This window comes from Bidens hawaiensis, unplaced genomic scaffold (assembly GCF_021521415.1).
Source record: "Bidens hawaiensis isolate Kalapana, Puna unplaced genomic scaffold, B.hawaiensis_p1.1 tig00044715_1, whole genome shotgun sequence".
Classification (NCBI taxonomy): Eukaryota; Viridiplantae; Streptophyta; class Magnoliopsida; order Asterales; family Asteraceae; genus Bidens; species Bidens hawaiensis.
The window spans coordinates 131,277-156,102 of NW_027497941.1; the positions used below are offsets into that span (position 1 = coordinate 131,277).

Below are 24,826 nucleotides of genomic sequence, written 5' to 3' on the forward strand. Positions count from 1 at the left end.
CATCTCAAACGGTGGCATAACAATACTTGAATGGTAGCTGTTGTTATAGGAGAACTCTGCTAAATGCAGATGATCATCCCAGCTTCCTCCAAAATCTAGAACGCAAGCACGTAGCATATCCTCAAGGGTTTGGATCGTCCTTTCAGACTGTCCATCGGTTTGAGGATAATACGCCGTACTGATGTTCAATCTCGTTCCCATAGCTTCATGGAACTTCTTCCAAAATCTTGAAGTAAACCGAGTATCTCTATCGGACATGATCGATAATGGTACTCCATGCTTAGACACAACCTCTTTTATGAACAAATTTGCTAACGTTTCCGACGAGATGGCCTCTCATATGGGCAGAAAGTGAGCACTTTTGGTCAAACGATCCATTATCACCCAAATGGTATCATGATGCTTAGCTGTACGGGGTAGCTTAGTTATGAAATCCATGGTGATGTGTTCCCATTTCCATTATGGTATCTCTAGAGGCTGCATCTTTCCATAAGGTTTCTGGTGCTCTGCCTTGACTTGCAAGCAAGTTAGGCACTTACTGACATAACCTACTACATCGTTCTTCATGCCTGGCCACCAGTAATCTCTTTTTAAATCTTGATGCATCTTAGTAACTCCTGGATGAATCAAAGATAAAAGGAGAAGTGTGCTAAAAGTTGTAAATGCCTGCATTTTTTAAAATTAAAGTATTCACATCAGTTTAGTTTTTCTGTACTAATCTCTATCTCCAAAATATAAATATTTTCTATATTTTACATCTACATCAGGTTTTGTCTTCATTTAATATGTATAATTTAGAGTTTATTAAATAATAATACTTTGAGTATAGAGTTGTACTAATCATCACCTTTAAAATTTTTTGAAAGTATAAGAAAGAGGGAAAAATAATATTATAATTGTTTGTGAATGAGATAAAAATAGAGATAGAGAACTTGATATTAGAGGTGTTTACGGTTCGATTTTTAGGTCAAACGGAGACCACACCATAGTAAAAGGTTTTTTATTACTGTAAAGCAAAACGAACCATTGAAATTTAAAACTAAACCAAACCGAACCGTTACTAACGATCTAGTTTTACAGTTTAGGATTAATGGGCCTTTATGACAAGTTTTATCATTACATAATATATATAGTGATAATAAACATAAGCAGCTTATATAAAAAGTAATCTTATAATTTCTCTAGTTAGTAAAGTAGATAGGTTACGTATACAAAAGTATGCAAAGTTGAACAAATGAAAAAGATCTTAAGCTTTTAAGCCACTTTTAACAGTTTTAAATCAACAACATCTAAATACACAAATAAATATTAGTGATAACTAACACAATATACACCCATCAATCATACGGTTTGGTCCCCTTTTATACGGCTGGTTTTTGGTATAAACCGCAAACCAAACCATGTTTTACTTCAAAACTTTTGAAACCTGCCGACTAAAAGTAAGATGAAAAAACAATTGTAGGTTAAATAAAATTTAGAGTTAAATTAAAAAATGTGATATTTAGTTAAAATTATAATGACGGTGAGAGAAAAGATAATGTGAAAGCTTGATACATACTACCTATATTTTTGTGTTTTTTATAACTATTTTATGTTTATTTATGCACTGATTGTTTATTTTGCTTAGACATGATCTTCGTATGATAAAAAAATTATTTAAATCAATATTAAAACCACATGCACGTGTTGACTTCGGTATATATTATTTGTCTAAGCTTTAAATTCGTGTAATAATGAAGTTTGTCCTATAAATACTTCCCGGATTTCTAGTTTCATTCCAATCACACAACTCATCACGAGTTGTTTGTTAAAATGACCAAACCATCATTTCTTCGGGCTGCAATATTCCTGCTTCTTTTCTCTCTCACTATCTCAGGTGCTTATATGATCGACTCTTATATATAAAATTAATTAACTATAATAAGAAAAGTAAATGTCATTTTTTATGTATATATAACATTCCTAAAAGTGAAAAGAATGATAAAAGTGAAGAGAATGATGAATAGTGATTTTTGTAAGAGTGGTAACTTTTGATTTTTAATATATGTATAATAAACTAACTTGTTTAGTTTAAATTGGATTGCAGAAATAGAGGCCGGTCTACTATGTACGAGGGTAAGCAACACGTATACGGGAAGATGCAACCTAAGGACGTGTAACCAAAATTGTCAAGGGCAAAAAGCGATCAACGGTCTTTGTCTCTTGCGTGAAGGCCAAATTAGATGCGTATGCGTTTATCGTTGTTCCCAACTATCACCGCCACCACCTCCCCCACTCTCACCGCCACCTCCACCACCAGTCTCACCTCCCCCACCAACACCACGCCCTCCGCCATCAACACCACCAGTCTCACCGCCACCCCCTCAACCACCGGTCTCGCCCCCTCCACCACCAACACCCCGCCCGCCGCCACCTCCACCACCCGTCTCCCCGCCCCCACCACCACCTGTCTCACCCCCTCCACCACCGGTCTCACCGCCCCCACCCACACCACGCCCTCCGCCCCCACCACCACCTGTCTCACCGCCACCTCCACCACCCGTCTCCCCTCCTCCTCCACCTCCAGTCTCACCACCCCCACCACCACCAGTATCACCTCCCCCACCAACACCACGCCCTCCGCCACCTCCACCACCCGTCTCACCTCCTCCACCACCTTCAGTCTCACCGCCCCCACCACCACCTCTCTCACCGCCACCTCCACCACCTGTCTCACCGCCCCCACCACCACCAGTATCATCTCCCCCACCAACACCACGCCCTCCGCCCCCACCAACACCTGTCTCACCGCCACCTCCACCACCCGTCTCCCCTCCTCCACCACCTCCAGTCTCACCGCCCCCACCACCACCTGTCTCACCGCCACCTCCACCACCCGTCTCCCCGCCCCCACCACCACCTGTCTCACCCCCTCCACCACCGGTCTCACCGCCCCCTCCCACACCACGCCCTCCGCCCCCACCACCACTTGTCTCACCACCGCCCCCACCACCACCTGTCTCACCAACACCTCCACCACCCGTCTCCCCTCCTCCACCACCTCCAGTCTCACCGCCCCCACCACCACCTGTCTCACCGCCACCTCCACCACCCGTCTCCCCGCCCCCACCACCACCTGTCTCACCCCCTCCACCTCCAGTCTCACCACCCCCACCACCACCTGTATCACCTCCCCCACCAACACCACGCCCTCCGCCACCTCCACCACCCGTCTCACCTCCTCCACCACCTTCAGTCTCACCGCCACCTCCACCACCTGTCTCACCGCCCCCACCACCACCAGTATCACCTCCCCCACCAACACCACGCCCTCCGCCCCCACCAACACCTGTCTCACCGCCACCTCCACCACCCGTCTCCCCTCCTCCACCACCTCCAGTATCACCGCCCCCACCACCACCTGTCTCACCGCCACCTCCACCACCCGTCTCCCCTCCTCCACCACCTCCAGTCTCACCGCCCCCACCAACACCACGCCCTCCGCCCCCACCACCACCTGTCTCATCGCCACCTCCACCACCCGTCTCCCCTCCTCCACCACCTACGGTGTCACCGCCCCCACCTGTCTCACCACCACCTCCACCGTCCGTCTCCCCTCCCCCACCACCACCGGTCTCCCCGCCCCCTCCACCACCCGTCTCACAACCGCCTCCACCTCCCGTCTCCCCTCCCCCACCACCTGTCTCACCGCCGCCTCCACCACCCGTCTCCCCTCCCCCACCAACACCACGCCCACCACCTGTCTCACCGCCTCCTCCACCACCTGTCTCCCCTCCTCTACCACCTCCAGTCTCACCGCCACCTCCACCACCCGTCTCCCCTCCTCCACCACCACCAGTCTCGCCCCCACCACAACCACCCGTCTCCCCTCCTCCACCACCTCCAGTATCACCTCCCCCACCACCACCACCCGTCTCCCCTCCTCCACAACCTCCAGTCTCACCGCCCCCACCACCACCAATATCACCTCCCCCACCAACACCACGCCCTCCGCCCCCACCACCACCTGTCTCACCGCCACCGCCACCCCCTCCACCACCAGTCTCACCGCCCCTTCCACCACCACCACCACCGGTCTCACCTCCCCCACCAACACCCCGCTCGCCGCCCCCACCTCCTCCTGTTTCACCTCCCACTCCAACACCCCGCCCACCGACCCCACCACCAGTGAGACCGCCAACTCCCCCACGGGTCTCACCACCCCGTCCACCACCACCTGTCTCAACTCCCCCTCGAACACCCCGCTCGCCCCGTCCACCACCCCGCTCACCTCCCCGTCCACCACCTCGCTCGCCCCCTCCGCCACCACCCCGCTCACCGCCCCGTCCACCACCCCGCTCACCGCCCCGTCCACCACCCCGCTCACCGCCCCCGCGACCAACCCTCCCACCGCCTCCCCGCTCCCCGCGTCCACCTGCAACTTACTAGGGAACGTTTCGAAACGAAAAAGCTTTGATCCCACCCCTGATCATTCGAGACATGAATTAATTATGTTTACCTAGAATGCCTTATATTAGTATTATTATGAATAAAAGGAAAGCGCTCTGTACTTGACATATTTAGTGTTTTCGAAAAGTATAATAGTGTTGCATGTGTAATCAGTCGCTTATGATTCCATGCATATGTTTTTAATAATATAATTTGTTTCCTCGTTAATAAATTTGAAATCCTATAGCCAATTAAACGTTTTCACGTTATGTTTTGATGCTTATGCTGTATAGTTCTTGTTCTTTCTAGATATATGGAAGTTACCCATTTTGTCAAGTGTGAGCGACCAGTGAAAAAAAAAATCCAAATTTCGTTTTTCACATTAGACCTTCGGGCGACATATTTTCTCTGAAATAGAAGATGATGGTCTTAGATTACTAATCGTTGTCTGTGATTGCAGGCGTATATGAGGTTGTTTATTTGCCACCAATAACCCAGAATACCACTAAACCAACCTGGTTATTGTATAATTAGAGTAAAACATTAAATATACATATTTCTTTTTCATAAAATTATAAAGATATAAATTGTGCCCCAAAAATTAAGTGCCCAGCCGGTCGTCCACATTGCCCTATACCCGAGCCAGGATTTATTCATTGTCGTTAAGAAAATATATCTTCCAACCATGCATGCATTGTCCTTATCTATTAATTATGCTTTTCATTTAAAAACAGAATGAACTCAAAACTATAAATTCTAGAAAACTCATAAATATTAGACAATCAACGTAATATTGCATCGTATTATTGATTGCTAGCCCTTGGTGTGACACGGACAAGAACGCCGTGATTATTGAAACATACACTTTAGGATATTTAAGTCTTATATAATATACTGTAATTCTTTTTAGCGATTGTTTTAAATTTAACAGAAAACGACAAGTCATAGACGGAAACTTTAAGAACGATTTGAATACAATTTTTATGCCGTATATCTATCTGTTTTGTTTTGTTTTTTTTGTTTTACTTCAACTAATTATATGAATGGTCTCTGCGATTTACTGTTTACACAATTATCCACAACTTAAGGAAATTTCAAGTTTAGTTCAACTATTTATACAAACATAACACCATTGTTCCATGCAATGAACGGGCGTTAGCCTATTCTATTAACTACACGTAAGTAGCTGAAAAACCCTTATTTTTAAAAAAAATAAACAAAACTAAATACCCCAAATATAATAGACCCACATAATTAAAAAACATAGAGTTAAGTATCGTTTGTTTGTAATTGTTCATGTGGTGAAGAGGCGGATACAAGTTACGTCCCTATTTTGAAAAATAAATCATGAGACACCTGATGTCTATATACCATCCACTTTGCATATGACTGTCGCTTTTATTATTATTATTATTATTATTATTATTATTATTATTAGTAGAAAGTATGATTTTTTTTTTTTGTAGAAAAAGCTTAGAAGTAATCATAACTATTAGATTTTATAATAGATGACTAAGATTATATGTGTGGAACTTACAACACAAAATATGTAGTGCTAGGAGTATATATAATGGTTTTTCTTCATCGTGTTTTAAGATAGTATTTTCTTTCATTTCATTGTGTTTTACACTCCTAACAAAAATTCTAACCCTACCCCTAACATATCCAAATTCACAACCACCACCACCATGACAAACGCACTGGAACAACGAATACTATTAACATCGTCGTCACACCACCGCTGGGGGGTTACAGGCTTGAACAGGTGTTAATCCATATTTGATGGAAAAACAATTTGAAAACATCAATAACTAAATATCATTCAAATCTTTTTAAGTAACACACATGTCAGAATCGTTACCGATGTTTTAAAGTAAAAACACTCAAATTAATAATTTGAAAGCGTAAATATCAAGATTTTGATATATATTTGAAGCATTGTTTAACAACTAAATCCCTCACAGATATATTTTCTTAATTATTTGGGTTCTATGCAGTATCAAGATTTTAAAAATTTTTCATAGTTTTACCGTTAGATATCAACACTTATTTTCAAACCAAAATTCAACAATTCATTGTATCAAAATAAAATTAGTACTAAAGCCAAAAATCCCAACATAATGGAAAAATAAATAATTCAAAACCACCCAAGATAACAACGTAAATTTTAGAATAGGAGAGATATTGTCTTATTACTCCAAATTAGCGCCGGTTTAATTAAACCCGACTCCACCAGGACGCCCTCAGGCTCGAGATCTAGAGTTAGTCGCCTCAGTATTCAAATCGATGTAAACCTGAATACCTGATGCTCGGGCAACGTTCTCAACGGCTATAAGGAAAGCTTCCCCATTTAGTTCAACAGCACTCTTGTCGGCAATATTAAACGTAAGAGATTCACCTTGTATGCGTTATCATTATTCATCTAGACAATACGAAAAGAACAATCGGCTCATCGCTTGACTTACCAAATTGGGCTTCCGTATAACGTTCAGAATCCAAACTAAATCTCCCACCTTGAAAACGACCTACTTCCGCATCGGATTTGCCTTTTTCATAATATCAACCATTAGCACGAACAAGACATTTTATTACTGAGACATTTTTCGTTATTTTTAATTTATCTACTCATATAGTTAAAACGAGCTACACGATGAAATTAAACTAACAATAAGATTAGAAAAAAAGAAGATGTATTACGAATTTACGATTAATGTAAATAAAAGCATGATTAATATTACTTATTTACTTACGTTAAATATTTAATTACTTGATATAAATCATGACCATCTTTGAAGAAACACTAATCGACCCCGGGCAGATTACGGATAATCTGGGGGTTAAGTAGATGTTTCCCACGAGGGGTTAGATCCGGCGAAGATGGTTCTTCTGATAACCTGCAAAACAGACACCGTGAGCTCGTCACTGAGAAGGGGGGGGGGGGAGGTGCCTCCTTGTGACCACCCTCCGGCGTGAGAATCAGACTAGATTGCTCTTGAATATAAGTGTATATTAAGAGAATGACTAGAGCAGATATCAGGTAATATATCCAGATAAGATATGAGATAAGATGATACCATTCCAAGGTGTTGGAGTATTTATAGCCGAAGGTAGGTTTCCAAGCAGGTACAGCCGGCTGAATAGTGTTCCTGTTCTGCCAACTGTGGGCTACGCACATGCCATGCTGGTGGTTGGTGGGTAGGCAGCGGCTGATAGTGACCAGGCCGGCTGTGTACTATTCCTGTTCCACCAACTGCAGGCTATGCACGTCCTCCGACAGGTTGGCGAGTAGGCAGCGGCTAATAGTGACATACAGTACAAGAGCGTGCTGCTCGTCATACTGTTGTCAGTGAGCTGTCGTATCCTTGGTCAGATCTTTTGTCCATACCTCGTCAGGTACAGTACAAAAGATCCTCCAGTATCGTACGGACTGGCTCATTTGGGCGGGAGTTTTCCCGGCTTTGTGCGGGAGTGTTCCCGGCTTGCTCACTCCTTATTCAGGTGACATTACTGAATTATTTAAGAGTTAAGTGCCTTGTGCGTGTAGCCTTGCTGCGCGGGTAGCCTTCCCTGATGGCTAGTATCCGTTGCTGCGGGAACAGGCGGAGTACGTCGACCATTGGGAGGCTTTTCCTGCGGAAACAGCTTGCGTACTGCGCGTAAGGACGTCACGTCTCTGAGCATGGTGGATCCTGCGGATCCAGTTGGTTTCTGCGCAGACGTCTCTCTTCAATGTGAGTTGCGAATTTAGCCTTTGCGCAGACGTCCCTCTTGAAGGTGAGTCTTGCGGGTTCAACTGCGCAGACGTCCCTCTTTGAGGTGAGTCTTGCGGGTCCAACTGGAACCACCGGGCACATCTCCTCCGCCAGAACTGGAACCAGTACCAGAACCAACACCTGTCCCAGAACCACCAGGCACATCTCCTGCGCCACCAGAAACAGAACCAACACCTCCACCAGAACCACCGGGTACATCTCCTCCGCCATTAGAACCATCACCTTCACTAGAACCACCACCAGGTACATCCCCTCCGCAACCAGAACCAACACCACTAGAACAAACACCACCAACACCAGAACCAACACCCGCACCAGAACCACCGGGTACAACTCCTCCGCAACCAGAACCAACACCACCAGCACCTTCACCACCAGATACATCTCCTCCGCAACCAGAACCAACACCACCCGCACCTACACCATCTCCTCCGCAACCAGAACCAACACCAACAGCACCTACACCACCAGATATATCTCCTCCGCAACCAGAACCAACACCACCAACACCTGCACCAGAACCACCAAGCGCGTCTCCGCCACCAGATCCACCGAGCACATCTCCTTCACCATCGACTTCACCACCACCAGTCTCATCTCCTCCGTCACCACCACCGGGCACATCTCCACCATCAGAACCTGCACCTGCGCCAAAACCACCGGGCAAATCTCCTCCACCACTAGAACCACCAGCTACATCTCCTCCACCATCAAAACCACCAAGCACATCTCCTCCGCCACCATCACCTGGCTCATCTCTTCCACCACCGCCCCCGCCCCCACCCCCACTGCCTCCACGCTCACCTCGCCCACCAGCCTGCTCACCGCCTGCGCCGCCTCGCTCACCACCCCCACCGCCACGACGCTCACCTCCCCCGCCGCCACATAGTTCACCACCCAAGCCGCCACGGCGCACGCCGCCCCTCCCTCCACATCGCTCACCGCCCAAGCTGCCACGACGCCAACCGCCGCCAACTCCACCGCGGCGTCAACTGCCGCCGCCCCCACGACGCCAACCGCTGCCTCCCCCACGACGCCCACCGCCGCCACGTCGCACACCGCCCCGCCGCCACGACGCTCACCGCCCCCGCCGCCACGACGCTCACCGCCCCCGCCGCCACGACGCTCACCTCCGCCGCCACCACGACGCTCGCTGCCGCCACGACGCTCACCACCACGTCGACCGCCTGTAACTCACTAGTTTCAAACGAAGAAGTTTTTCATCAAATTTTTTGATCATCCGAAACAACCATTAATTAAGTGCGTGAGTACTAGAATACCTTGTATGATTATGAATAAATGTAAAATGAATATTGCTAAACTTGGTGAATCTAGTAGATATATGTACGTTGAATCTTTGGGACTAATGCTAACAAATTAATTTTGTTACTAATCAGATAATTGTTTTGGTTTAGACTCATTAAACCATGTCATGAATTTGATTATAACTCTTAAGTAATTTTCATAAATCATTATGAAGGTTTTGATTGTGATCATAATTTTTTTTAATATATATATAGATATACTAGTTTGATCCTCCCGTGCTACGGGAGTTTTTTTAAAGTATTGTTTTTAATCGTTTTGTTATTTTATGATGATTATTTTATTTTTTAACGTAGTTTTGTTTTAATTTAATACATATATATTAGTTTGTTATTGTATTTTCCTTGTATTTTTTTAACGCTTGGGTTTTATCAATTGAGATGTTTAGGTTTTTTAGTTTATTAACGAACAAACATAAACGAACACGAGCATTTTGATTTTTTTAAATGTACAAACATGAACACAAATATTTGTCTAATGAAAAAAGAGCCGTTGATTTAGCTGACGATGGTGGGTAGTATTAGAAATTAACCGACGATGGAGATGATAGACCAGTAACAAAGAATATGTAAAACAAATAAATTAAATTAGGGTTTGATAATGGAAGTGTTTATCAATAAATGAGATCTTATAATTCATTTGATGGCTATTAGAGTTTGGTAAGACACATAACATGTGAAAATTATTCTTTGATAATTAATGGGTTATTTCACAAATAAATGAGATGTTATAATCCGTTTAAGGGTTATCCGGGTTTGGTGAGACCCATGACCCGTGAAAATTATTGTTTGTTTATGAAATAGTTTTTCAATTAAATGAAATGTTATAACCCATTTAAAGACTATCCGAGTTTGGTGAGACCCATACCCACAAATTCGGGTCAAATGCATGAGAAACCTCCATTTATAAATCAAGCAATCTGATGGCTCTACAGAATGGGGGGAACAACCTAAGAGCGACACCTATGATTTTATGATAGACAATTATATAGATAGTTAGATATAGAAAAAATCTAATACAATAATACCTTAACGTACAATAGGTACGCGAATCCATTTTTTCACGAAGTCGATCCATGAAATCACATCCAAACATCTCGGAATCGTCAACACATATTCAATTAATCATTGGTTCACCGAAAAAAAAAACAGTTTTAAAATGGTTAATCAATCAGTTTTCACCTTTTATCACGAAAACCGTTTTTTAGCGTTTTAGGTTTTTGACTAAGCGTTTTAGGGTTTGGTTGAGCGTTTTTTGAGCGTTTGGTACTTTTGCCTTTATTTTTTGCCTTTAAGCGTCTCGCGTACCTATCGTACGTTAAGGCATTAGTGTACAGTATCTCTACCCTATATATATATATATATATGGGAGGGTTATACTAAAAAGAAGTAGTTTCATATGAAGACTAAGAATACATCATAGCAATTGGATCATGTTAATCAATGGTTAATATTTAAAATTACTAAAAACCGACATAGTTTTTTAGAAGTGTTCTTTCACCATAGGTTGTAATGTCACTCGTCAAAAATCTTATGAAACTCTTTCTTCTTATTTGAACCATTTTCTCTCTCTCTCTCTCTATATATATAGGACGTTTATCCTAAAAATAAGTAGTTTTCTAGGAAGACTAGGAATAAATCATAGCTATTGGATCATGTTAATCATTGGTTGGGATTTAAAATACTAATAACGACATAGTTTCTTAGAATTAATCTTTCATCAACATAACCGACATAATTTCCTATAATTTTTCTTTCATCATAATTTGTAATACCAAATGTCAAAAATTTATTGGTTCTTACCATTCCTATGAAACTCCTAATTCTTATTTGAACTATCTATATATATCGAAAACAAGTTTTCTATGGAGGGCTAAAGGGGCACAAATCGGTTAACCGGTTAATCATTAGCCGGTTAATATGCTAACCGGGTTTTTTTTCGGGAATTAACCGGTTAGACCAGTTTTTCGAGTCGGCTAGTAACCTGTTTTGACCGGTTAAGAAACAGTTTTGACCAGTTAATAACCGGAAAAGACCCAATTTTTAATAAAATAATAATTAAAAAATCGGTTAACCGGTTTATAAATCAATAATATAAACCGAGGTTAGGATCAGTTAGCAACTGGTTAAGATTAGACCGGTTAGTAACCGGTTTGTGTCTGCACCTCTAGGTAGGGCTTAATGAAGTCATGGAGTGATCAAAGTTATTGGACTTTGTCTCAATTTACAATAGCATTCTCATGGGCTGCAATGGAGGTTAATGTGGGCTAAATTGTGCTAGGCTCATATCAAACAAGATCTTGTATCGGCCGGGCAGATTATTACTATTACTATTATTATTTGTTTGATTATTTTTATTGTAAAGAACCATGGTTCTGGAGGCATCAGACTCTCGGCTAGAACTATTCTTCTAAGCCTATGAAAAAATCATATGGTTGTTTAGACATTTGAATACGCATCCATATGCACCAAAATTTTATGGTTAACCCATTTGAACATGCATCAAAATTTTACAGTTTGAACATTTCATAATTAACCATAGTTGTTTCGGAAAATCAAGATTTATGATTTTTATAGAATATTTCTTAAACTTCAAACCAAAATTCATCGAGCTACTAAATAAAATTCAACAAACTATGATCTCTTATATTCACAACTGGCTTACATTTTTATATAGTTATATACATCTTATAAATAAAAAAAATATTACTTATACTAGAGAATTTTAAAAAAGATATAAAATTGAGTTGTCTATCAAAAAATTAGGTTAACCCACTTAATATATAATTAGGTTTCGAAATTACATCAATCCATCGGTATAAATGTCTATCAAAAAATCTTGCGTGTCACTCTCTGTTTGCTTCTCACACCCTCTCAAGCCACTAGATTATTTGATTTGTGATTTGAGACTTCTTATGCATTTTACTCGAATTCGCGGATATAGGTATCACCAAACCAGGCTAATCCTTAAATGAGTCCGTGTCTCACCAATAGTTTTTGTCGGTCATGTGTTTCACCAAACCTGGATAGCGCCTTAAACCAACATCTCATTTACTTGTGAAATAATCCTTAATCAACAAACAATCATTTTCAAGGGTCATGGGTATCACCAAACCCGGATAGCCCTTAAACGGGTTATAACATCTCATTTATTCGTGAAACCATTTCATCATTAAACCCTAATTTAATTTCTCTCTTTAACATTTTCTCTGCGTCGATCTATCCTCTCCAAAACCGGCTAACTTCGTTAATATCCCCTCTCATGAATCAACCACCATCGTCACCACATCACCCCCCCCCCCTTTATAAAACAAATATTTGTGTTCATATTTGTTTGTTTAAAAATCAACATGTTCGTGTTCGTTTATGTTCGTTCGTTAAAATCTAAAAAACATACGTATCTCAATTGAAAAGTCCAAACGTTAAAAAATATAACGAACATAATAAACTAATATATACGAATTACATCAAAACAAAACAACATTAAAAATTAAACAAATTATTACAACGTATAAGATAGCAAAACGATTAAAAACAAAAACTTAAATAAAACCCTGTAACACGGGGAACTCAAACAAGTTAATTATAAGTTAGTGTAATTTTACTTTCATTTATTAATTTGTTGGCTAACAAAAGTTACATAATTAGATTTTATATTTGTTAATTTGTGTTCTTGTAAGTGTTTTCATTTATGTACGTTTATATTTGTTTGTGTTCATTTACATGTGTGTATATATGTTCATTTATGTTTGTTTATCTTTGTTTAGTTATGTTCGTTTAAATTTTAAACAAATGAATATAAATGAACACAAATGTTTATTTTTTAAGTAAACGAACATGAACATAAATATTTGTTCGATTAAGTGTTCGTGTTCGTTTAAAGTTAATTTACAGGCTTTCATTGTACACATTGATGAATACATCGGTCTCAATCTCTAGGCTTTGCCGATTTTATTTGTGTTCGTGAACACATTCATTTCCTTAATGAACGAACACAAATATAAAATCTCGTTCGGTAAGTGTTCGTGAACCATTCGTTAACACATTATTTCTTTAACAAATGAACATGAATAAGGCATTTTTTGTGTTCGTTTGGTTCGTTTACAGCCCTACGGCCTTGCTGTAAACATTAATTACTTACTTTGTAGAGCTTTATTTCCTTAAAGACGCATAGTATTTCATTATATGCTTATTAACTTGAAGTTATGATTCAACTTTCATAACTTCAAAATTTAAAAGTCAACTTTATAATTCAATAGTATTAGATGTTTTTACTGCACATGTACGTATATCTTTACAAACTAAATTTTAATGTAATTTATTTTCAATGATAGATAGTGTAAATTTCTATACTAAGGGTCTTCGGCAAATCGGAACCAAGAAGTGAAACAAGACTTTGTCTTTACGAGGGTGAGGGTTCAAGTTGTATGGTCGTAAAAAAGAGTGTAGTTTAGAAGTAGAGTAAAAAGTGTATTGATTTGTCGGTAAAAAAAAGATAGTATGATGTATCAAAATTTTGAAGATCTGATATGTTTAGCATGTGCTTAAGGTGTCAGGTATGGCTACTCCAGTACTGCTAAAAAAATAAGATAGGATGATGTGGCTACTCATACATATCTTTAGGAAATCATATCACAATTAATTAAGACTTCGTAAGTGCTTGCATTTCTCATAATCGTAAGCAGGAAGGATAGGTTGGCCGTAGATGACACCCCAAGATATTGTTAGGGGCCTTGCAAGACGGGTTCGTACGTAGCAAACAATCTCAAGTTCTAGCCTTCATTTAGTTCGGACGTCAAGTTTATTTTTCGATCTAAAAGTTCTTAAATGATGTCTCAACAGTGATGATGAGAGAATATTAAATAGCTTGCCCGTTAAAGGGATGTGGTGTGGAATTACCAATACTTGTAGCGAAGTTGTCCGTGTCTTGCAACTAAAGTCATATGATCGATGTATGTTTTTTGGCTTCGATGCAAATGAGCATGGCAACGATTAGTTAAGATCGTATGTGCTAAAATTGTACATCTCTGCATGAATTGTTTAATACTCAACATATATATATATATATATATAGAAAAGGGTTTCTAATAAAAATAAGGAGTTTCCTAATAATGGTAGGAAGCAACAATATTTTGACATATGGCATTACAAATTTTGGTGAAAGAACAATTTTAGGAAATTATGTCGGTTATAGTGGTGAAAGAGTAATTCTAGGAAACTATGGTGGTTTTGGTAATTTTAAATCTTAGCCATTGATTAACATGATCTAATGACTAAAATATATTCTTAGTCTTCTTGGAAAACTACTTATTTTTAGAATAACACTCCCATATATATATATATAGAGAGAGAGAGAGGAGGGTTATCCTAAAAACAAGTAGTTTTCTAAGAAGAATATGAATAATTTTTAGCCATTGGATCATATCAATTAATGGTTGAGATTTAAAACGACCCACAATTGTCATAGTTTCCTACAATAACCTTTTCACCATTATAACCGACATAGTTTCCTATAAATGTTCTTTCACCATAGGTTTTAATGCCAAATGTCAAAACTCTACTGGTTCTTATCATTCCTAGGAAACAACTTCTTTTTATTTGAACCCTTTTATATATATATATATAGAAAATGGTTATACTAAAAAGAAGTAGTTTCCTAGGAAGACTAGGAATAAATCATAGCCATTGGATCATGTCAATCAATGGTTGAGATTTAAAATTACCAAAAACCGTCATAGTTTCCTAAAATTACTCTTTCACTACTATAACCGACATAGTTTCTTAGAATTGTTCTTTCACCATATGTTGTAATGCCTGCCAAATGTCAAAACTCTACTGGTTCTTATCATTCCTAGGAAACAACTTCTTTTTATTTGAACCCTTTTCTATATATATATATATATATATAGAAAAGGGTTATACTAAAAAGAAGTAGTTTCCTAGGAAGACTAGGAATAAATCATAGCCATTGGATCATGTCAATCAATGGTTGAGATTTAAAATTACCAAAAACCGTCATAGTTTCCTAGAATTACTCTTTCACTACTATAACCGACATAGTTTCTTAGAATTGTTCTTTCACCATATGTTGTAATGCCACTTGTCAAAAATCTATTGGTTCTTATCATTCTTAGGAAACTATTTATTTTCATTTGAACTCTTTTATATATATATATATATATATATATATATATATATATATATATATATGGTAAGGATCCTAAGAGAACCCTTTGCAAATTGAGAACTTTGAGAACCATTTTTGACCACTAAAACACCTTTAAAAAATATTTAAAAAAAATCATAAAACAAAAAATAACAAAAATTTTTAAAAAGTAAAAAAACCAATATTCTTATATTTCATTCCGGTTTCATTAAAAAAATAAATAAAAAAAACGTCGTATTATACACACATGTATAATTTTATTTAATCTTTAGTTACGTAATATACATATATATATACTATCATTTATATTAAATTATACACTTGTGTGTAAAAAAATCATGTAAATGTACATATATGTATATAGGGGAGGGTTATCTTAAAAATAAGTAATTTCCTAGGAAGACTAAGAATAAATCATAGCCATTGGATCATATCAATCAATGGTTGAGATTTAAAATTACCAAAAAACGTTATAGTTTCCTATAATTACTCTTTCACCATTATAACCGACATAGTTTCCTATAATTATTTTTTCACCATAGGTTTTAATGTTAAATGTCAAAATTCTATTGGTTCTTACCATTCCTAGGAAACAACTTCTTTTTATTTGAACCCTTTTCTATGTATATATTATACATATGTGTATATAATTTGGCTAAACCGAGTTTTTTTTATGAAACCGGGATGTTAAATTAAGAATTTTGGCTTTTTTACTTTTTTTCATTTTTGTGTTTTTTTTTATTTTGTGATTTTTTTTTTATTTTTGGGTTTTTTGTGGTTCAAAATAGTTCTCATAGTTCTCAATTTTAAAAAAGTTCTCTCATGATCATGATCCTATAGAAAAGAGTTCAAATAAAAAGAAATAGTTTCGTAAGAATGATAAGAACAAATAGATTTTTGACAAGTGGCATTTCAACCTATGGTGAAAGAAGAATTCTAAGAAACTATGTCGGTTATAGTGGTGAAAGAGTAATTATAGGAAACTATGTTGGTTTTTAGTAATTTTAAATCTCAACAATTGATTAACATGATCCAATGACTATGACTTATTCCTAGTCTTCCTAGGAAACTACTTCTTTTTACTATAAACCTCCCCTAATCTATAATATATATAAACGAAAACATAAAAATCCTACGTGTCGCGATATGGTCGCTCCCCCTTTTTTTGGAGTCTCCATATTTGCTTGATTTTTAAATGGAGGCTTCTCATGCATTTGACCCGAATTCATGGATATGGGTCTTACCAAACCCAGATATTCCTTAAACGGGTTATAACATCTCATTAAATAAAAAATTATTCTAACCAAATTATTGATGTAAAAATCCTATAAAATAGGATATACTAAAAATTAATAACTTATTTATTTTAAAAAGATATATATATATATATATATATATATATATATATATATTATTTAAATTAAAAAACCAATTTTATAGTAAAAAAATAAATGGGTCGTGGGTCTCATCAAACCATAAGTATATTATTAACTTTTATAAATATTATTTATAATTAAAAAAAACAATTTTATAATAAAAAAATAAATGGGTCTTGGGTCTCATCAAAACCATATAGCTTTTAAATCGGGTTATAACATCTCATTTATTTGTGAAACAATTTATCATCAAACCATAAGTATATTATTAACTTTCATACAATAAAAAAATATAAAGTCAAAAAATAAATAAAAATTAAAACAAAAATATAAAACAATCCCCGTAATACGGGGATAAAAACTAGTATATATATATATACACTAGACGGGTGCCCGCGCGATGCAGCGGGTGTTTGAACCTATTAATCACGTACTGTAAGGCCCCGTTACCGGTGCCCTACATTTGATGTTGGATTTATTCATAAACACAGTTCTAAATATCAGAGTTAATTAAATCTTTCGCGGAATAATAATAATATTCATCCATTCATTACACACATTCTTAACTTGTCTTTAAAACATAACATAAATGATAATATCAAAACATCACGACAAATCTTCAGATGCCAGCCTCTTCAAACCTGCCATGTGTCCATCTCAAACCAGCTGTTTCAATCTGTTAACCTGCGTGCATACTAAAAGTCAGCTACGCTGAGTGAGTTCTAGTTAATCACACATTATACCATACATACATTTACCTTCGATTATGCATCCGAAGACACATAATCGTCACTAAACTAATTTACTTCCATTACATACGTTCATATTTTATTACTTTCATACTATATAAATTACTGTCCTTTTCTATCTCGGATAATATTAGGGTTCGATCCCTTCCTTTTCTATCTCAGATATTATTAAGGTCTGATCCCTCTTCCCTTTGTCTATCTTAGATATTATTAGGGTCTGATCCCTTTCTTGTCTATCTCATATATTATTAGGGTCTGATCCCTTTTTACTTCTCTATCTCAGATATTATTAGGGTCTGATCCATTTCTTTTCTATCTCAGATATTATTAGGGTCTGATCCCTCTTTCTTCATCTTCGTACATATTGTCTGTACATGCCCATAACATACATACTTTCTTTAATCATTCATACGTATTCATATGTTGTACATATATCTATCATACACATTCATCTATCATAAACATACCTCCCTTGTCAACACGTGCAATATCCGAAGATCGTTAACGTACCGACAAGCTTTCAATTTACATTTAAGATATACATACATAACATAATAATAATAATACATGGCATACACTTACCATTTAAGGTAAGTGTATTAACTATCACATTGAGTATGCACACAGCCCCGAAAACATAACAAGGAAATGGGGCTAGAAACTCACCTGAATGCGGTTACGTTCACCGTTTATGGTAATCCCCTTCTTGAGCTGTGCACGACTAACTGTATAACAATTACACGTATCAATTATCTATCACTACCCATATTGCGTCTCTAGTCTAACTATAACCCTCAACGGACGGGGGTACGGGGGCAGCGCCCCTGGCAGCGGGGTTTAGGGGCGGCAGCCCCTAGCAGGGTCCAAGGGGCAGAGCCCCTGGCTGGGGTCGAGCTGCCAGGTCAGCTTGGAAAAATTATATTTCCATTAACTGTCTTAACACATTTTCCATTAGGATTTTAATTTATTATTTAATTCGCTATCTCTTCGCCATAACGAATTAAGCCTAATTCGTTAGCCAATTCGTTACATCACAATCTAGTTCGTTAACTGATTCGTCGTCTGATCAACATCTGATTCGTCACTCCAATTCGTTATCTGAACAAGCCCTGATTCGTTACCTTATTCTTAACGAATTAGCGAGTAACGAATCACCTGGTTCGTTATCTGGTTCACTGTCTGGTTCGTTATTTAGGTATAACGAATGGGTGAACTGATTCGTTGTTTTGTCATAGCGAATTCGTGAACTAATTCGTTATCTGATCGTAACGAACTGGGATAATCAATTCGCTACCATATTTTCACGAATTGCACAATCTTATCCAGACTTTGACTCATGGGGTCAAAGTCAAAATCGTCAAGAACACCCACAGTCAACCTAAACCAAATCTGCAATTAAACCCTCAAATCTTAACGAAACATCCCGATTTGGGTATCAATGAACTCGGAATTCCAGCGCCAACAAACCCTAACCATCGAATCGGCCAAACATCAATGTTTAAGGGGTGCGATTTAGGCAAATAGGTTACGGGTTCTTAGGTTAACAATTAACCTATCAGATGCTAACCAATTTCAGTGATATTTGTTTGGTTAGATTCGTTTTCAACACACTAAAACAGATTTGTGATTATCTAAATGAATCCGGACCTAAATGAACTATTCCTAGTTATAAACGTACCTTAAACGAGTGAACTACGAACACGAGCTGGTCTTTGATGTTGTTTTGGTTCTTCACAACGATCTAGCACCAACAAGCTCGAGTTTTCGCCTTCGGATCTTGGTTCGGGTTAAACGATAGTGTTTGTGTGTGTTTTCCAAGGTGTAGGCTATGGTGTAGAGATGGATAAAATGGGAAGGATTAGGGTTTAAGGGGTATTTATACTCCCTTAAGCCCATGGACCTAAGGCCCATTCCATCTTTTATTCTATCTTCTAAAGCCCAAGCCCAACCATGTACAGTTTATTATCTAAACCGATAAACGACACGATATAAAATAAACGACATTTATTTTATTATTATAATCAAAAGTAGGATGTTACAGGTCTTCCCTCCTTAAAGAGGTTTCGTCCCCGAAACCTAAATATTACATAAACAAATTCTGGTAAAACTTGCGCATCTCATCCTCAGCTTCCCAAGTAGCATCCGAACCCTTGCGATGCTTCCATATCATTTTCACTAAAGGTATAACCTTGTGACGGAGTTGTTTTTCCTTGCGGTCAACTATCTCAATCGGTTGCTCGATGTAATTCAACTGTTCATCAACCTCAATGTCCATTAATGGCACGTGAGACGTGTCATCAGCTAGACATTTTCTCAGATGAGAAACATGGAAAGTTGAATGAATTCCTTCTAACTCTTCTGGCAAATCCAGCTTATAAGCTACTTCACCTACACGATCTATAATTTTAAACGGTCCAATGTACCTCGGACTCAACTTCCCCCTCTTTCTAAAACGGATAATTCCTTTCCAAGGCGAGACCTTAAGCATCACATTGTCACCAACGTTAAACTCAATCGGTCGTCGCCGCTTATCAGCATAAGACTTTTGTCTGTCTTGAGCAGCTTTCATTCTTGCCTTAATCTGATCGAACTTTGAAGATGTTTCTTGAACTACTTCTAAACTTCCCATCTCCTTCTGACCAATATCTCCCCAACATACCGGGGTTCTACATCGTCTACCGTAAAGCATCTCAAACGGTGGCATAACAATACTTGAATGGTAGCTGTTGTTATAGGAGAACTCTGCTAAATGCAGATGATCATCCCAGCTTCCTCCAAAATCTAGAACGCAAGCACGTAGCATATCCTCAAGGGTTTGGATCGTCCTTTCAGACTGTCCATCGGTTTGAGGATAATACGCCGTACTGATGTTCAATCTCGTTCCCATAGCTTCATGGAACTTCTTCCAAAATCTTGAAGTAAACCGAGTATCTCTATCGGACATGATCGATAATGGTACTCCATGCTTAGACACAACCTCTTTTATGAACAAATTTGCTAACGTTTCCGACGAGATGGCCTCTCATATGGGCAGAAAGTGAGCACTTTTGGTCAAACGATCCATTATCACCCAAATGGTATCATGATGCTTAGCTGTACGGGGTAGCTTAGTTATGAAATCCATGGTGATGTGTTTCCATTTCCATTATGGTATCTCTAGAGGCTGCATCTTTCCATAAGGTTTCTGGTGCTCTGCCTTGACTTGCAAGCAAGTTAGGCACTTACTGACATAATCTACTACATCGTTCTTCATGCCTGGCCACCAGTAATCTCTTTTTAAATCTTGATGCATCTTAGTAACTCCTGAATGAATCAAAGATAAAAGGAGAAGTGTGCTAAAAGTTGTAAGTGCCTGCATTTTTTAAAATTAAAGTATTCACATCAGTTTAGTTTTTCTGTACTAATCTCTATCTCCAAAATATAAATATTTTCTATATTTTACATCTACATCAGGTTTTGTCTTCATTTAATATGTATAATTTAGAGTATTAAATAATAATACTTTGAGTATAGAGTTGTACTAATCATCACCTTTAAAATTTTTTGAAAGTATAAGAAAGAGGGAAAAATAATATTATAATTGTTTGTGAATGAGATAAAAATAGAGATAGAGAACTTGATATTAGAGGTGTTTACGGTTCGATTTTTAGGTCAAACGGAGACCACACCATAGTAAAAGGTTTTTTATTACTGTAAAGCAAAACGAACCATTGAAATTTAAAACTAAACCAAACCGAACCGTTACTAACGATCTAGTTTTACAGTTTAGGATTAATGGGCCTTTATGACAAGTTTTATCATTACATAATATATATAGTGATAATAAACATAAGCAGCTTATATAAAAAGTAATCTTATAATTTCTCTATTTAGTAAAGTAGATAGGTTACGTATACAAAAGTATGCAAAGTTGAACAAATGAAAAAGATCTTAAGCTTTTAAGCCACTTTTAACAGTTTTAAATCAACATCTAAATACACAAATAAATATTAGTGATAACTAACACAATATACACCCATCAATCATACGGTTTGGTCCCCTTTTATACGGCTGGTTTTTGGTATAAACCGCAAACTAAACCATGTTTTACTTCAAAACTTTTGAAACCTGCCGACTAAAAGTAAGATGAAAAAACAATTGTAGGTTAAATAAAATTTAGAGTTAAATTAAAAAATGTGATATTTAGTTAAAATTATAATGACGGTGAGAGAAAAGATAATGTGAAAGCTTGATACATACTACCTATATTTTTGTGTTTTTTTATAACTATTTTATGTTTATTTATGCACTGATTGTTTATTTTGCTTAGACATGATCTTCGTATGATAAAAAAATTATTTAAATCAATATCAAAACCACATGCACGTGTTGACTTCGGTATATATTATTTGTCTAAGCTTTAAATTCGTGTAATAATGAAGTTTGTCCTATAAATACTTCCCGGATTTCTAGTTTCATTCCAATCACACAACTCATCACGAGTTGTTTGTTAAAATGACCAAACCATCATTTCTTCGGGCTGCAATATTCCTGCTTCTTTTCTCTCTCACTATCTCAGGTGCTTATATGATCGACTCTTATACATAAAATTAATTAACTATAATAAGAAAAGTAAGTGTCATTTTTTATGTATATATTACATTCCTAAAAGTGAAAAGAATGATAAAAGTGAAGAGAATGATGAATAGTGATTTTTGTAAGAGTGGTAACTTTTGATTTTTAATATATGTATAATAAACTAACTTGTTTAGTTTAAATTGGATTGCAGAAATAGAGGCCGGTCTACTATGTACGAGGGTAAGCAACACGTATACGGGAAGATGCAACCTAAGGACGTGTAACCAAAATTGTCAAGGGCAAAAAGCGATCAACGGTCTTTGTCTCTTGCGTGACGGCCAAATTAGATGCGTATGCGTTTATCGTTGTTCCCAACTATCACCGCCACCACCTCCCCCACTCTCACCGCCAACCTCCACCACCAGTCTCACCTCCCCCACCAACACCACGCCCTCCGCCATCACCACCACCAGTCTCACCGCCACACCATCAACCACCGGTCTCGCCCCCTCCACCACCAACACCCCGCCCGCCGCCACCTCCACCACCCGTCCTCCCCGCCCCCACCACCACTGTCTCACCCCCTCCACCACCGGTCTCACCGCCCCCACCCACACCACGCCCTCCGCCCCCACCACCACCTGTCTCACCACCGCCCCAACCGCCACCGGTCTTGCCCCCTCCACCACCCTAGTCTCGCCGCCCCCACCAACACCACGCCCTTCCCCCCCACCACCACCTGTCTCACCGCCACCTCCACCACCCGTCTCCCCTCCTCGACCACCACCCGTCTCACCGCCGCCTCCACCACCCGTCTCCCATCCTCCACCACCACCCGTCTCTCCTCCCCCACCAACACCACGCCCTCCGCCCCACCACAACCAATCTCACCGACATCTCCACCACCTGTCTCCCCTCCACCACCACCCGTCTCACCGCCGCCTCCACCACCGTCTCTCCTCCTCACCAACACCACGCCCTCCGCCCCACCACCACCTATCTCACTGCCACCTCCACCACCCGTCTCCCCTCCTCCTCCACCTCAGTCTCACCACCCCCCACCACCACCAGTATCACCTCCCCACCAACCCACGCCCTCCGCCACCTCCACCACCCGTCTAACCTCCTCCACCACTTTCAGCCTCACCGCCCCCACCACCACTGTCTCACCGCCACCTCCACCACCTGTCTCACCGCCCCCACCACCACCAGTATCACCTCCCCACCAACACCACGCCCTCCGCCCCTACCAACACCTGTCTCACCGCCACCTCCACCACCCGTCTCCCCTCCTCCACCACCTCCAGTCTCACCGCCCCCACCACCACCTGTCTCACCGCCACCTCCACCACCCGTCTCCCCTCCTCCACCACCTCCAGTCTCACCGCCCCCACCAACACCACGCCCTCCGCCCCCACCACCACCTGTCTCATCGCCACCTCCACCACCCGTCTCCCCTCCTCCACCACCTACGGTGTCACCGCCCCCACCTGTCTCACCACCACCTCCACCATCCGTCTCCCCTCCCCCACCACCACCGGTCTCCCCGCCCCCTCCACTACCCGTCTCACAACCGCCTCCACCTCCCGTCTCCCCTCCCCCACCACCTGTCTCACCGCCGCCTCCACCACCCGTCTCCCCTCCCCCACCAACACCACGCCCACCACCTGTCTCACCGCCTCCTCCACCACCTGTCTCCCCTCCTCTACCACCTCCAGTCTCACCGCCACCATCCACCACCCGTCTCCCTCCTCCACCACCACCAGTCTCGCCCCCACCACAACACCCGTCTCCCCTCCTCCACCACCTCAGTATCACCTCCCCCACCACCACCACCCGTCTCCCCTCCTCCACAACCTCCAGTCTCACCGCCCCCACCACCACCAATATCACCTCCCCACCAACACCACGCCCTCCGCCCCACCACCACCTGTCTCACCGCCACCACGCCACCCCCTTCACCACCAGTCTCACCGCCCCTTCCACCACCACCACCACCGGTCTCACCTCCCCACCAACACCCCGCTCGCCGCCCCCACCTCCTCCTGTTTCACCTCCCACTCCAAACCCCCGCCCACCAGTGAGACCGCCAACTCCCCCACGGGTCTCACCACCCGTCCACCACCACCTGTCTCAACTCCCCCTCGAACACCCCGCTCGCCCCGTCACCACCCCGCTCACCTCCCCGTCCACCACCTCGCTCGCCCCCTCCGCCACCACCCCGCTCACCGCCCCGTCCACCCCACCGCTCACCGCCCCTTCCACACCCCGCTCACCGCCCCCGCGACCAACCCTCCCACCGCCTCCCCGCTCCCCGCGTCCACCTGCAACTTACTAGGGAACGTTTCGAAACGAAAAAGCTTTGATCCCACCCCTGATCATTCGAGACATGAATTAATTATGTTTACCTAGAATGCCTTATATTAGTATTATTATGAATAAAAGGAAAGCGCTC

At 40.5% G+C, this 24,826-nt stretch overlaps 1 protein-coding gene across 1 annotated transcript; it reads left to right on the forward strand.

Moving 5' to 3' along the window:
* The first annotated feature begins 1,770 nt into the window (after positions 1–1,770).
* On the forward strand, positions 1,771–24,532 carry LOC143595143 (uncharacterized). Its single transcript, XM_077074253.1, has 5 exons — positions 1,771–1,876; positions 2,087–2,287; positions 2,414–2,707; positions 22,890–22,910; positions 24,361–24,532. The coding sequence occupies exons 1-5, from the start codon at positions 1,813–1,815 to the stop codon at positions 24,453–24,455; spliced, it is 675 nt and encodes a 224-aa protein (XP_076930368.1). The 5' UTR covers positions 1,771–1,812; the 3' UTR covers positions 24,456–24,532.
* Positions 24,533–24,826: the final 294 nt, after the last annotated feature.